The sequence below is a fragment of the Aspergillus pseudodeflectus genome, assembly GCF_044049435.1.
Source record: "Aspergillus pseudodeflectus strain CBS 756.74 chromosome Unknown BJX68scaffold_34, whole genome shotgun sequence".
In the NCBI taxonomy this organism is placed as follows: domain Eukaryota; kingdom Fungi; phylum Ascomycota; class Eurotiomycetes; order Eurotiales; family Aspergillaceae; genus Aspergillus; species Aspergillus pseudodeflectus.
This window is the reverse complement of record NW_027263810.1, coordinates 131,115-143,388: the sequence shown is the minus strand read 5'-3', so window position 1 is coordinate 143,388 and position 12,274 is coordinate 131,115. Positions and strand designations below refer to the sequence as shown.

Below are 12,274 nucleotides of genomic sequence, written 5' to 3'. Positions count from 1 at the left end.
GCTTGTTTCGGGTTGCAGTTGCAGGCAGGTGAAGGTGCGTCCGGATGGAGCAATGGATGGTCCGGTGAACGTCATTGTCAGCGGTCGTTGCACGTCTATTCTGTTTCGGTCCTGGTTAACCCACGAGCTCATTGTGTACGCTGGTCGTTCAGGACCTTCCTTCCCAGAAGAGACATGCATGTATCCTGTTCCGTGAAGGTGAAGATGATTAGGTGGGTAGATGATGGCTATGTTATGGTAAGAAGAATTGATGCTCGATGTGGAAGGGCGGACACTCTGTGCTCACGCCACACCTGCTGTCCTGATTCCTTGCTGCCATTCGTCTAGTCAGTTGACCTATCTCGTCCTTCGCGATGATTGATGGTGAAACTGGGGTGTATCGTGTCCTGGTCCGACCCTGTTAGGCGATTGACTGGGGGCTGGATACGTGAAGAGTAGCGGAGGGATGGGAGGGGATTGAATCACCGCAGAAACGGGGATTGCTGGCTTCCTTGTGGTTCAAGGTCCACACCACCGATGGGCACCACTTATGCTAACTCTCCGCTTATCGCCCTAGTAGGTTAACCTTGGTACTTTCGTCAATATTGCCCGGGCTCAGATGGAGAATGAGGGCGGTAAGATTTGAGATCTAGACATGCAGAGGATAAAGGTAGATACAGATACAGACGCCACAATTCAGAGAATCATATACTATAGTCATTGCTCACTCATCACACATAACCTGCGCGCAAAAGTTAGCCAGCGAGTTCCCTTGCGCTAGTCCCTCCACAAAATCTGGGCAAAGCCAGATATTATTCTGTCTGACTCAGCGGGTGTACGTACCTTTCCTCGCCCCCTGGAAGAAGAAGCGGACGATAAACACCTGCAACCCAGCCATAGAAACCATCATCAATCCCTCAATCACGCTAAAGTTCCAGATACGGCGCTCAGTGCTGCGCACGGTACTGAAGTTGCGGTTTTCGCGGGTCCGGAAGTATTTCTGGTTGCGGGAGATGGTGGAGAGCTGGGCCGAGAGCTTGAAGATGGATTCTTCGATAGCGGAGGCTTGTTCGGGGTTGGCGCCCTGGCGCGAGGGGAGTTCGGCGCGTTGTTCATTCTCGAGCTGTGGGTGGGAATAGAGTTAGTTTTGTTATGTTGGTGTATACAGGAGGTAGCGCAAAGGGCTGCGTACCGCGATCTCGAAATCAACCATCTTCTCGGCAAACGTAGACATCTCATTGTTGAAGCAAAATCGGTACTCGCCGATGCTCTGGGCTGTGAAGACAAAGTCGCCCTGGCGCTCCTTGGTGCCGTCAAGGACGGGCTTCTCACCGGGTCCGACGACAGCGTAGTCCACATCAAAAGAACCACCGGATTGAACCTACAGGGTAACAATTGTTAGCTTTTCACTCCAGTGATTAGTGGAATTGCATTGATAGACTGACAGCAAAGTAGAAGGCGACTTTCGTGTTTTGCTGTTCGACGAATTTGTAGAAGCAGGCTTTCTCGTTGGCCTCGAGTCGGTATGTGAGGGCGGTTGCTGTGACGGAGGACACCAGGCAGGCCAAAAGGCCTAGGACCAGAGCTGTGAATCGCATATTGGACGGATTGAGAGCTGGGCTCAATGTTGTTTTCGCTGGCTGATTGAAACACGCAAAGGATATGAAGTTCTGGCCAGCTGTGTTGTTGCGCTGTTTGATTTGTTTGCATCCCCCGCGTTATCATTGGTCGCCGCCAAGGTAACCGGCAGCGTACATCGGTGTAGCTAGATCTCGTACCTGTATATTATTCCGACAAGTCTAGGGTTTGGGCCGATTTTACTATCTTTGGGTATCTTTTTAATGCATGACTTTGAAAATCTTATTGATGCATATTCCTGCGTCTGTGTCGCAAGAACTAGTCCCTCTTTGGAGCACCTAGTATCCTCGTAATCATATCATAACCAGTGTCTACAGCAACAATGAGAGATTGTATCACGGCTGATCAGAGCCACAAGCAGAAGGTGTGGTTATCCAGCCGTATAAAATATATGGGGGGTGTATCATTATGCTCAACGCTTATCTGATGAAGAAGGACTGGCTGCTGTTCCAAAAGCTCCTGCTTTTACTATTCGGATGGTCGAGACCGAGCAGATCACCAGAATCACCAATTATATCTGACAGTATATCATCTGTTGTACTTGTCAGTAACGCCAGCTAATACACTCATGATGGTATGTAGTACTTACCGTCTTCAAGATACCGTGGGTTTGAGGGGTGCAGACGCTGTACAACAGCAAACTTTATCTTTTCAAACCGCTTCCCCTTAAGGCCGGTTCGCTTCGACAGTCGTTCCTTGGTTTGTTTGAAGATTTCTCCCTTCGAGGAATTAGCAGGGCGCATTGATATGGTTGACTTGCAAACTTACTGGCTTCACAACGAACTTGAAAGGCACACCATGTGTCCTTGAGGCTTCCTTCTCGAAGTTGAAAGCATTCACCGTCTGGTCACCGCTCTCCAGGTTCAACTCTTCCTCGGGCACCTTTTCTGCGTAGATGGTGAGATAATCTTGGTAGCTGGTAGGAATCTTGGAGTCGGGCTGCAAGTCCCTGGATATCCTATGGTTGTGTGCTTCGTAAACTCGTACATTGCAGATTGATTCGTCGTCGATGCTGGCCTTTTTCTGTAACCCAGCCAGGACGTCCGAAATTGTTCCTTCCCGGGGCACGAGGACTTCGACGGTTTGCTAATATGATTGTTAGTATCCACGACAAAGGCTAGTGGTGTCGCTTGACTCACTTCTTTGGAAATACCCTCGGGAAGCCACGTTACTGAGAGAGTGATCTTCGACTCAAAGTCGCTCAGGCTCGTCTCCAAGACTTCATAGTACAGGGCATCTTGGCGAATGTTATTAATTGCGTAGGCGCCCATCTGTCCGAAGAGGATGTTTTGAAGAGTTTGTGCGTTTTGATTGGGGTTCCTCTTGATGTACGCCCTCGGCTTCCCGGTAGTGGCGATGACTGGAGCGAAACGCAGATGTGTGTAGTCCACGCTCAAGGCCTCACCAACTTTCTTAGAAAACTGGTCGTAAGACATCTTCCGGCTCAGAACCAAGGATATTTCATCACCGTCGTTCGCTTTTAGAGGCGCGAAAGTAACGGTTATCCGGTTTAGAAGGTAGTCGTAGTAAAGCTTCGCGTCCGTGTACAGTGCCGTGGGAGGGAGTTCTGACTCTTTAATAGACTTTTGGAAAGTGATAATGTCACCATCCTGAATCTCCGATTGCTGGAATGTCTGTTTTGGCTTCATGAGTTCGATCATATTGTGTTTGATCTCCTCATAGAGGATGAATTCTGTCCCAGCGGGCCAATTCATGATCTCGAGAATCGTGGGCGCCAGGTCGGCGACCTTCTGGGTCTTTCGAACGTATACTGCACGAACACCAGCCAGAGTCTGCTTTTGCGCATCAAAATGTTTCAAAAAGACAAGCACCGAGCCGTTACCATCCGGCCAGGAAACGGTACCATCAGCAGACGCTTGGCCAACCTCAAGCCAGACTCTGAATGGGTTACCCTTGGTGCCATATCTGCTATACGCCTCCTCGACCGTCATTTCTGGATCCTTGATGACTTGATCCGGGCGCATCGTCTTGTTTTGGCGATTAACCATGACCCAGAAGCGGAGTTGGTGAGGGTTAATATTCTTCTCCTCCGCTATCTTCTCAGCGAATTCACTGACCTTGGTCGTCTTGAGGATCCGATACTGCTTGGGGAGCGCCGCTTCGGCAGTCGACTGGTCGAAGCTCGTTAGATCGAATCCGTTGTGGTTCCTAAAAGTCTCCTCAGACAAGACTCCGACACTGAGGTACAGGTGCGCCTCTTCTTTTTCTTTCTTCTTGCGCAACCATTCGGCGCGTTCCTCGACTAATCGTTTCTCTGCAAAGAATGTGAGGGTTAACGCTGAGAAATGACATATACGCCAATAAGAGTGCGGACATACCGATGTGGGCAGGAACATCCTCAGTGGTAATAGGAAGAAGAACGTCATCGGACCTAGATTTGCGGATGTAGACCAACATGTAGGCATTTGTCGATCGTTTGGTAGAGAGCCCTCGAGTGTACGGCTGCCTCACCCCGACTGTGCCGTTCGGCAGCTCATATTCGCCCCCATAGTTTTCTTCAAGCACTTCCTTGTCTGTCGCCCTCGTTACACGGTCATCATCGAAGCGATACCAATATCCGTCTTTAGTCGGTTTCAAGAAGGCGAAATAGTGGCCCGCGTTCAGATCACCGCTGTGAACAAGAACACCATGTAATTGATAGACCCATGATTCTGACTTGTCGGCATCCTTGGAGAGATAGGGCGACGCGTCAAACTCCATCGGGAAGGCGTGTCGATCGTTGATTTTCATCATCGCATCGCGATGGATATCATACTCAAAGCGCTTCAGGTGAAGGTGCAGCACCGGAGGAAAGCTTTCGAAAATCTCTCCTTTCTTGGCATCTTGCAGGCCGTATGGAGAACCCGCGTCGTACTTGTTCTCGCCCTCAAGAGTCTCCACCTGAATATAGTCCCTGAAACTATCATCAAGTGTCTTGTTACCTCGCACGTTGAGTTGGATATCCCAGAAATCTTCCACACGCGATGATTCGTAGTCGACATTTATGCATGAGATATAGGTCTTCGTTTTGCCGACGAACAGGTCCGGAAGTGCCTTCTCTGCGGGTGTGCCCTTCATCTTCTCTTCTAATCTCTCCATTAGCTTCCGCGACAACTCCTGAACATCTTGCTGCTCGAAAATTTGCCGTGATTCCCAACCAAACGAGGCCGTAAGTTCAGTTGTCGAGACGGGGAAATCGCTTGTCTGGAGGTTATTGAACAGCCGTTGAAGAGTCCAGGCGCTGTTATCTCGCGACGCCTCTGCTTCTGTGGGAATTTGATAGACGGCTTTGCGGAAAGCGTTTGTGAAATATAATGATTGCAATAGAGAGTTAAGGTAGCATGTTGCGCCTTGGTTCTTCAGTCCGACCATGCCGGTTTCTTTCTTGGAATCGTAACTATGTGCTGTCAGTACTGCCGTAAATAGACAGTTTGCGAGGACCCTTACTTCTGGAAGCTGTGCCATAAGACACCTGTTGGATCTTTGACAACACGAACGTATGCCGTGACCTTGGCCTCGTCATTCTGGACTAGCGGAACCCCACGATCTTCCCAAGGCATGCTGAAGAGTCTGCGCAATTCACAAAACCGAGTGAACCCCCAATCTCCTTCGTCCACATTAAATCGATGGGTTGCGACTACTTCTGGTGAGCATACTCAGCATACAGCAGAGTGCGATGGTCAACCTACCATGGGAAATATGAATGGTGGGATCGTTGACGTTCCACAGGACCAGGGCGAACTGCACACATGCATACCAGTTCTCTGGAGGTTCAGTTTCCCAAGCATGCTCTAGGTAGAACGAAGCGTGTTCGACGTGATTTCCGTACGGGAAGAAAAGTATCCGCCTGGGAGCAGTGGTTAAGGATGAAGCACTCGGACAACCATGCGCCCAGCGTCACTTACCATGGGAAACCGCCGCACTTGAATGCCGGACCGTGTTCCTTCTTTTTCAACTTCCGCCAGTCCTGAATGTGCCATGTATGCCATGTTTCCTCGATAGTTTCCAATTCAGGGTCTTTCGGGAGGACGCGGGCCATCATCGCCGGGACTATAGCACATGCACCATTTAGAATTCATTTCCAAAAGCAATTGAATGTAATGAGCAATAGTTGCCAGAAGACAGGCAGCGTCGAGGCCGCCAAAAAATCTCTTTTTCGCGAAACCGGTGGTTTCGCAGAGTGCAGACGGTCGACGGCGACGGGGAGCAGGTATAGCAAGGGTCTTACAGTCATCCGCTGGGGGTTCTGTCTCCGGCTCCTCAGAGCCCGAGTGGGAGACAACGACGTCGTCGGTTCTGTCATGGTGGTATCGTTCGTATTCATCAACCAGCATTTGATTATCTGTAGGCTGGGAGGCCGGAGAAAGGACTAGGTTAGCTAGCGTTTCTAGCTCGGGCTCAACAGCGTTGTCCGTCATTTTGTAAATTTCTGGGTTGCAGGAAAATCTCCAAGCGAAAACTCACGGTGTCCATGAAGATAGAAAAGTGCGCTCAAGCACCGAGTATGGAAGGTGCTCGCTGCAGCGTGAGGGTGGGGGCAAGACCCAGAGATAAGGGGAAAGTTCTATATATTCCACAAATCGCAGAGAGTGGGCGAATAAGGGAGATATGTGTATGGTGAAGATTACAGACAGTGAGGGTATCGGAAGAGCCTGGGTTCCTAACAGGTTCCAGTTTCAAAGGAGTTGAAGCCTGTGGCGGAGTCTGCGCGGCCCAATAATAACAGCGGACTTGCGGGACACAACAGTGTCCCAGATTATTAAGGCACTGCACAACTCTCGAGGATCAAGCGAGGAAGTCTCTCGAGTTGTCCTTGGCTCTATAAATGCTTGATGAATTTCTCTTCCTTGGAGTCCTCGAATCTTGCCATCTTATGATGTCTATTCAATCGCGACGCAAAGCTTGCTTCAGAGTAAGTGCTTCAGAGTAAGCTGGGTCTGACGACATTTCTCGCTGCCGAGATTTCTCTTATCGCGTGGGCAAACCAAATCCTATCGCATTCTGATAATTCTATGCCCAGAGAAATCTACTTTTCCTTTCCTAACTCCAGATTGAACCCCCTAATTGTATATCGAAGCCGTTGGCAAAGTTGAAGAAATATCCTGACGGCGCGTCCGGTGATATCATTTTGATTTTGTTGCTCCACTCGAATTTTTGAACAACAGACCCGACAGTCAGAAGCTGTCGAATGATTCGAGTCGCCCGGATACAAGCAGACGGAAACCTTCAGGACGATCTCTTAAGGCCCATTGAAGAAGCAAGGCCCTGTACCTACTGTCATTATCCGTCATCAGTGCGATTCGATGCCAGATGTAAACATAGTCTCGCTGCATCTGTTACTTTGAGATGAGCATGGTGACAGAATCTCGAATAGACCAAGCTCTCGTGCTGGAGATTAAGTCTCGAGGAATAATCCAACTTCTAAACGACTAAGAGAAGTACGTAAAACAGGCCTTCTCTCCGCATTTCGCCGGTTGCACAGGCGATCTCGACCATCGATTTACCCCGGTCTCTATACTGCATTGGTCACATGCCAGGCGCAATCGGAGCTTCCTCACCGCCCGGTGAACATTTGCATGTATAGTGTGAGCCCACTCGCATCCAGGCAGGTCCCAAGCCCGCAGCAGACTTAACCAGCTGTCTATCCCCCTGGAAGTTAGCAGTGAGTCATGTGTGAGGCCTTCATCTCAAATCCAGCTTCTTCCTCTGCTCCTCAAGATTCTAGCCCTCCGGGAGAGCCCTCGAGAAACCCATGAAACGCCGTTGAGAAGTTAAGCGGACGAGATGCTGCGGAGTCATCCAGCTCGATGCTGGCGCGCCTTCCAGAGACGCCCTCTTTCAACACGAACGCTCTATACTACTGGTGCCGAGACTTACTCGCATAGTCCTCCGCCATGGAGGCCTGTCTCGGCTCTTGATGAGTATGGTTTTTGCAATGCCGAGGTAGTTTCTTGCTAATGCATTACTTTTAGATTCGTTGAGCGCCAGATTCGACCGATCAGTTTACGACAGCTTACATTTTTCGGGCGGACCTTGACCGAATCGAGGCTGATTAGCTCTGCCAACTATGTGCGCACCGAGCTTCCGACTAGGTACGTTCTACTAGTTTCAGTGCCCTGGGCTTCTTGCTAACTCAGGTGGTCGCTTACAGATTAGCGCACCGTCTGCGGGAGATACAGAAGCTGCCATACGTCGTGGTAGCTAACCCTCATTTCTCCCTCGTATACGAACTGTACTATAAAGCATTCGAAAGGTTTCGCACGGTGCCGGAGATACTCACACTCGACGACAATGACCGTTTCTGTGATATCCTGCGCAAAACGCTCCAAGAACACCTTGTTGTTATACCGAGATTAGCCATGGGCGTGCTGGAATGCCGCAATCTCCTACCCCCAGACGCTATGGACCATTTCATGAACACTCTGCTTAGAGCAGTAAGGGACCCGCGCCCACTGTAGAAGGCATAACTGACAAGGCACTTTACACAGAGAATTTCTCGTCGAGTCATCGCGGAACAACACCTAGCACTAACAGAAACCTTCAATTCCCCGTGGCACTTCCCTGGATCGCAAGATCGGACAGACCTGAATGCGGACTTTGTTGGCGAAGTGTTTCTCAAATGCAACGCCAAAGAGGTCGTCGAGCGATGCGGCAAGCTTGTACAAGACATGATTATGCAGAGCACTGGCTCAGATAAAATTCCGGAAATATCAGTCCAAGGGCATTTGGATGCGACATTCCCGTATATGCTCAGTCATTTGGAGTATATAATCGGTGAACTCCTGCGCAACTCGGTTCAGGCTGTCAGCGAGAAATACCAAGAAATAGATGAGAAACCACCTCCGATCGAAGTGCTGATTTGCGAAGCACCTCAACATGTGATCATGCGTGTTTCCGACCAGGGGGGAGGTATTCCTAGAGAGATCCTGCCCTACCTGTGGTCTTTCAATAAAGGCCCTCACAGCAAGCTACGACTTGAGAACCTGGGACAGGTTCCAGCAATGGCAGCGACCTTGCAAGAGCTATCAGTCTCAAAGGAGACGAAGCGTGCGGACAAGGAGACCTTCCGTGAAAGCTCCTTGGACACGCTGACATCGCGGCTCCCAGATCTCCGGCTGGGGATAGGGCTTCCGATGAGCAGAGTCTATGCAGAGTACTGGGCCGGCAGCCTGGAGCTACACAGTCTGGAAGGCTACGGTGTGGACGCGTTTCTTTCAATCTCAAAACTCGGTAACAAGAACGAGCAAGTCACGACTAGAGCGGCAATTGATGCCGTATGAACGACCTCCACTCTTACACTACTGCGAAACCTAGATCCTGCGGGAGCGGCCTTGGCTTTTTCCCAGGAAAATCTACCAACCTTCCCAAGCAGAGTCTGCATCAGGCCTGGAAGCATTTGTTGTACCACCCCGATACTTTGCTGCCTGGATCTACTGAGTTTAGCGGAATGACGTCAACCAACTCTCGACCTTTGGCAACGCCCTCTTCGTGCTATTATGTCTTCTTTCAGACAACAAATCATCCCTGTTTATGGTGACGTCGTCCGAACCCGTGCCTTGAGAGATGAAACGCCTCAACTCCGATCACGACGACAACGTTCCCATCTACATCTTCATCCTTCTCTTTACGATCCTCTTCCTGAGCTTTCTCGGAACGTATTCAGATACCAGCGAACGGACAGCAGCACGATCTACAGCAGATCGCCAACCGTAAAGTCCAATAACATACCAAAATGGCTGGAACAGCTTCCATGCTTTGCTTGATCATCCTTACTCTCTTCAGTACGTGCCCAACACCATGCATTCAATACGAGACACTTTGACTCATGGCGATCCAGTCCCACCGCTAGGCGTTTTCCTCATTTCAGGTTGCAGCGTCGACTTCCTTATCAATATTCTCTTGACGATACTAGGGTTCGTTTGTCATGAGCCTCCATTGTTCCGATCTACGGTCGTGAAAACATGCGGAGCTAACGAACTCAGCTATCTGCCCGGCCATATTCACGCATACTACTTGGAATATGTCTACTACAAGAATCGCCAAGCTGTGATCGCAGAGCCCGCGCCTGGTGTATACTCGGACCGAATCCAGCGCGGAGGGCAGCATAACTACGGCACGATTCCTTGATTCAACTGGGGTAAAGACGCACATTGTTGGATTTTGGGTGTTTGATGCCACAGATTAGTTTCGGGTGGCACACCTAGTGAATGGTTGCAGTCCCAGGTATCTTTCGTCGTGCATTGGATGGGACGGCTCAAGAATGAGAATGATTTTGCCTTCTTTTGACTTCATGAAGTAGCGATAGTTGTATACCATTATCAAGCAGTAAATCCCTTGAATTTAGAACCCCTAGATACACCCTAAACAGACGCTGCCCCCTCGCCCTTCGGCTTCAACCCCTTCAACGCCGGTAAATCAAACGCCTTACTCGCCTCAATGCTCCCACCAGTCCTAGGCACAGCCCCAGACCCAGGCGCCCACCATAACGCCCCAACCCACGGCTGCACATTCCACCCAACAGAAAGCGTCACATTCGTGCGCTCCGCGATCCGCCCTGTGATATCACTAATCTGGTACTTGCTCTTCTGGTCGCGGAGACGGAGGACGCCCGGCGCCGCAGGTTCCTTGGAGTTGCTCTTCTTCTGGTTCTTGTTCTTGTTCTTGTTTGCAGCAGCCGAGGTGCTGCGCTTGAAACCCGCCGCCGACTTTGCGGGGAAGAACCGCTCGTGCAGGTTCGCGAAGGAGTAGGGCGATTCCGGGGCCTCGATTATAGTGTCCCAGATTATTGATTGAGTTGCTGGTACATTTGAGGCTTCGGTGTCCGCTGATGAATAGGTGGCGTAGACGTAGACGAAGAGTTGTTTTGTGTTCCAGTTGAAGAGGGGGGAGAGATCTGTATCTGCGTTAGCTGTATGCTGGCGGAGGTTTCTAAAGTGAATTGAGTAGGCATAGCAAAGCAAGACATACCGGCATCCAAGTCAAACTTCAGCTGCGCGTACTCTTCTTTCTTGGTAGAGTAGTAGTGTGGACGGCCTTTGGTTCTGTAGAGTCATCTTATCAGCATATGTCATATCCAATATATCACTCTACCCAATAGGAAAGTATCCGGGAAAACATACACCTTCGCGTCCTTCAACTGCACCTTGGCCGAAGCCGCATCTGTCGGATACAGCAGCACCGAAAGCGCGGCGATACCAGCGACGAAGAGCGCGACTGTCGTGAAGAATCCGAAGACCGCTTGGGCGCGGTTAAGGGTTGAATACATCGCGTGGATGTGCTTATGCTGGTTGTTCTTTACCTAGAGGGTAGGTAGGTAAAGGATGTGTTGATGGGCAGATGCCAATCGATTATTCGGAGGGCATCAACAATGATGATGCCAGATCTCCGGACGTTTTTCGGAGGCGGTGATTGCGATTGGGTCAGGAAAGCTTATCGATAAGGCTGGCTCTCGACAAGAATAACAATGGGGGACGAGCTTGAGAGGTGAATGTTGTTACCCCAGGTTTTGTCTTTGGGTCTATTAGGGTGTACCTAGTAGATTGATAATTTGCAGATATGTCTACTTGCTCACGGGTCTATCTTTGCATATTCGTTCACTATTTGCCTGGACAATGTATAATTTGAGGCTTGAGCTCCCCACCGATACAACCCCACTAGCGCTACGCTATAACCGCCATGCAAGCCCCCTCCTCCGAGGCTCCTCCAAATCCCCAACATCGCAGGTGCAGGAATCCTCTCAGGCAAGAAGAAGAGACAAAGGCGAATGCACACCCAAAATGGGCAACCACGTCCTATTTTTCTATGGTGCGTCCCGTTACCTACACCTGCCGCTATCCGGTACATCTAGTATACCTATATGTACCATATCTACTATATCCGTCTCTCTACCCCGCATACAAGCAGGTGGATACAAAGAACAGTGCTAACATGCTAACTCAGGCACACTTCTCGCCCCAGAAATGCTACACCGTGTAATCCACGGCTCGCCGAATCCCCAGCAATGGCAGAAAGACATGCTGCATTTCAAGCCCGCCATTTTATACAGGTATAGGCGGCACCGCGTCCGCCGTGAGGACTATCCAGCAATCATCCCCGTGCCATCTGCTTCTTCTGAAAGCACAACAGCTACTCCAGGAACAGCAACGACAGATACAACCCATAGCAGTACGACGAACACATCCGCCTCGGTGCTGGGAACAGTCGTCTCGGGCCTTACAGACGGCGATATCTATAGGCTGGATGTCTATGAGGGATTGGAATATAGACGGATCCGTGTCTCTGTGCGGGTACTGAAAGAAGCGTTGCCGGGGAGTGCCTTCGGAACTAGGGATGGGAACGGGAATGGGGATGGAAACGGCAGAGAGAACACGGATAGGTATCTAAAGGATGTGCTGGAGGCTGTTCCGCAGAATTTTACTGATGAAGCGGAGGAGATTGATGCGGAGACGTATGTTTGGATTGGGGACAGCAACAGGCTGCAGAACGAGGAGTGGGACTTTGAGGAATTCAAGAAGGAGAAGATGATGTGGTGGCTATCGGCGAGTGAGAGTGACTGGTAGATCATGAACCGCATGGTGTGATGGATTGGCTGCATTGTTATCACTAATTAGCGCTTGATAGACTTGACGCATCTAAATGGTAGTATAGCCCTGCATTC

General features: G+C 50.2%; 6 protein-coding genes across 6 annotated transcripts; 3 read left to right on the top strand and 3 right to left on the bottom strand.

Moving 5' to 3' along the window:
• Positions 1-69: 69 nt before the first annotated feature.
• On the bottom strand, positions 70-1,630 carry BJX68DRAFT_241395 (emp24/gp25L/p24 family protein). The gene is made up of 4 exons (XM_071040827.1): positions 1,425-1,630; positions 1,172-1,360; positions 823-1,102; positions 70-721 (listed from the first exon to the last, which is right to left on the bottom strand). The coding sequence occupies exons 1-4, from the start codon at positions 1,575-1,577 to the stop codon at positions 711-713; spliced, it is 633 nt and encodes a 210-aa protein (XP_070896931.1). The 5' UTR covers positions 1,578-1,630; the 3' UTR covers positions 70-710.
• Positions 1,631-2,036: 406 nt separating this feature from the next.
• On the bottom strand, positions 2,037-6,035 carry BJX68DRAFT_268862 (ubiquitin-specific protease UBP15; the record flags this gene model as incomplete). The annotated part of the gene is made up of 9 exons (XM_071046199.1): positions 2,037-2,149; positions 2,207-2,336; positions 2,386-2,703; positions 2,757-3,892; positions 3,957-5,014; positions 5,065-5,254; positions 5,307-5,464; positions 5,523-5,667; positions 5,846-6,035. The coding sequence occupies 9 exons, from the start codon at positions 6,033-6,035 to the stop codon at positions 2,037-2,039; spliced, it is 3,438 nt and encodes a 1,145-aa protein (XP_070896930.1).
• A 971-nt stretch (positions 6,036-7,006) lies between these two features.
• BJX68DRAFT_128622 (protein kinase PKP2) lies at positions 7,007-9,123 on the top strand. Its single transcript, XM_071036252.1, has 4 exons — positions 7,007-7,538; positions 7,590-7,709; positions 7,769-8,051; positions 8,106-9,123. The coding sequence occupies exons 1-4, from the start codon at positions 7,402-7,404 to the stop codon at positions 8,895-8,897; spliced, it is 1,332 nt and encodes a 443-aa protein (XP_070896929.1). The 5' UTR covers positions 7,007-7,401; the 3' UTR covers positions 8,898-9,123.
• A 226-nt stretch (positions 9,124-9,349) lies between these two features.
• Positions 9,350-9,744, top strand: BJX68DRAFT_268860 (YqaE/Pmp3 family membrane protein; the record flags this gene model as incomplete). Its single annotated transcript, XM_071046198.1, has 3 exons — positions 9,350-9,398; positions 9,455-9,530; positions 9,600-9,744. The coding sequence occupies 3 exons, from the start codon at positions 9,350-9,352 to the stop codon at positions 9,742-9,744; spliced, it is 270 nt and encodes an 89-aa protein (XP_070896928.1).
• A 205-nt stretch (positions 9,745-9,949) lies between these two features.
• On the bottom strand, positions 9,950-11,141 carry BJX68DRAFT_241384 (signal peptidase complex subunit SPC3). Its single transcript, XM_071040826.1, has 3 exons — positions 10,737-11,141; positions 10,585-10,658; positions 9,950-10,510 (listed from the first exon to the last, which is right to left on the bottom strand). The coding sequence occupies exons 1-3, from the start codon at positions 10,880-10,882 to the stop codon at positions 9,978-9,980; spliced, it is 753 nt and encodes a 250-aa protein (XP_070896927.1). The 5' UTR covers positions 10,883-11,141; the 3' UTR covers positions 9,950-9,977.
• A 186-nt stretch (positions 11,142-11,327) lies between these two features.
• Positions 11,328-12,274, top strand: BJX68DRAFT_128795 (gamma-glutamylcyclotransferase family protein). Its single transcript, XM_071036254.1, has 2 exons — positions 11,328-11,421; positions 11,557-12,274. Exons 1-2 carry the CDS (start codon positions 11,394-11,396, stop codon positions 12,174-12,176), a joined length of 648 nt encoding a protein of 215 aa, XP_070896926.1. The 5' UTR covers positions 11,328-11,393; the 3' UTR covers positions 12,177-12,274.

Excerpts from the sequence above, each read along its gene's own strand:
- BJX68DRAFT_241384 (XM_071040826.1), bottom strand. The coding sequence starts at position 10,882 with ATGTATTCAACCCTTAACCGCGCCCAAGCGGTCTTCGGATTCTTCACG. Across the intron at positions 10,659-10,736 it reads CAGTTGAAGGACGCGAAGGT|AACCAAAGGCCGTCCACACT; the intron begins GTATGTTTTCCC and ends ATGACTCTACAG. Across the intron at positions 10,511-10,584 it reads GAAGTTTGACTTGGATGCCG|ATCTCTCCCCCCTCTTCAAC; the intron begins GTATGTCTTGCT and ends ACGCAGATACAG.
- BJX68DRAFT_241395 (XM_071040827.1), bottom strand. The coding sequence starts at position 1,577 with ATGCGATTCACAGCTCTGGTCCTAGGCCTTTTGGCCTGCCTGGTGTCC. Across the intron at positions 1,361-1,424 it reads AAGTCGCCTTCTACTTTGCT|GTTCAATCCGGTGGTTCTTT; the intron begins GTCAGTCTATCA and ends GTTACCCTGTAG. Across the intron at positions 1,103-1,171 it reads TGGTTGATTTCGAGATCGCG|CTCGAGAATGAACAACGCGC; the intron begins GTACGCAGCCCT and ends TCCCACCCACAG.
- BJX68DRAFT_128795 (XM_071036254.1), top strand. The coding sequence starts at position 11,394 with ATGGGCAACCACGTCCTATTTTTCTATG. Across the intron at positions 11,422-11,556 it reads CCACGTCCTATTTTTCTATG|GCACACTTCTCGCCCCAGAA; the intron begins GTGCGTCCCGTT and ends ATGCTAACTCAG.
- BJX68DRAFT_128622 (XM_071036252.1), top strand. The coding sequence starts at position 7,402 with ATGCTGCGGAGTCATCCAGCTCGATGCTGGCGCGCCTTCCAGAGACGC. Across the intron at positions 7,710-7,768 it reads CGCACCGAGCTTCCGACTAG|ATTAGCGCACCGTCTGCGGG; the intron begins GTACGTTCTACT and ends GGTCGCTTACAG. Across the intron at positions 8,052-8,105 it reads TGAACACTCTGCTTAGAGCA|AGAATTTCTCGTCGAGTCAT; the intron begins GTAAGGGACCCG and ends CACTTTACACAG.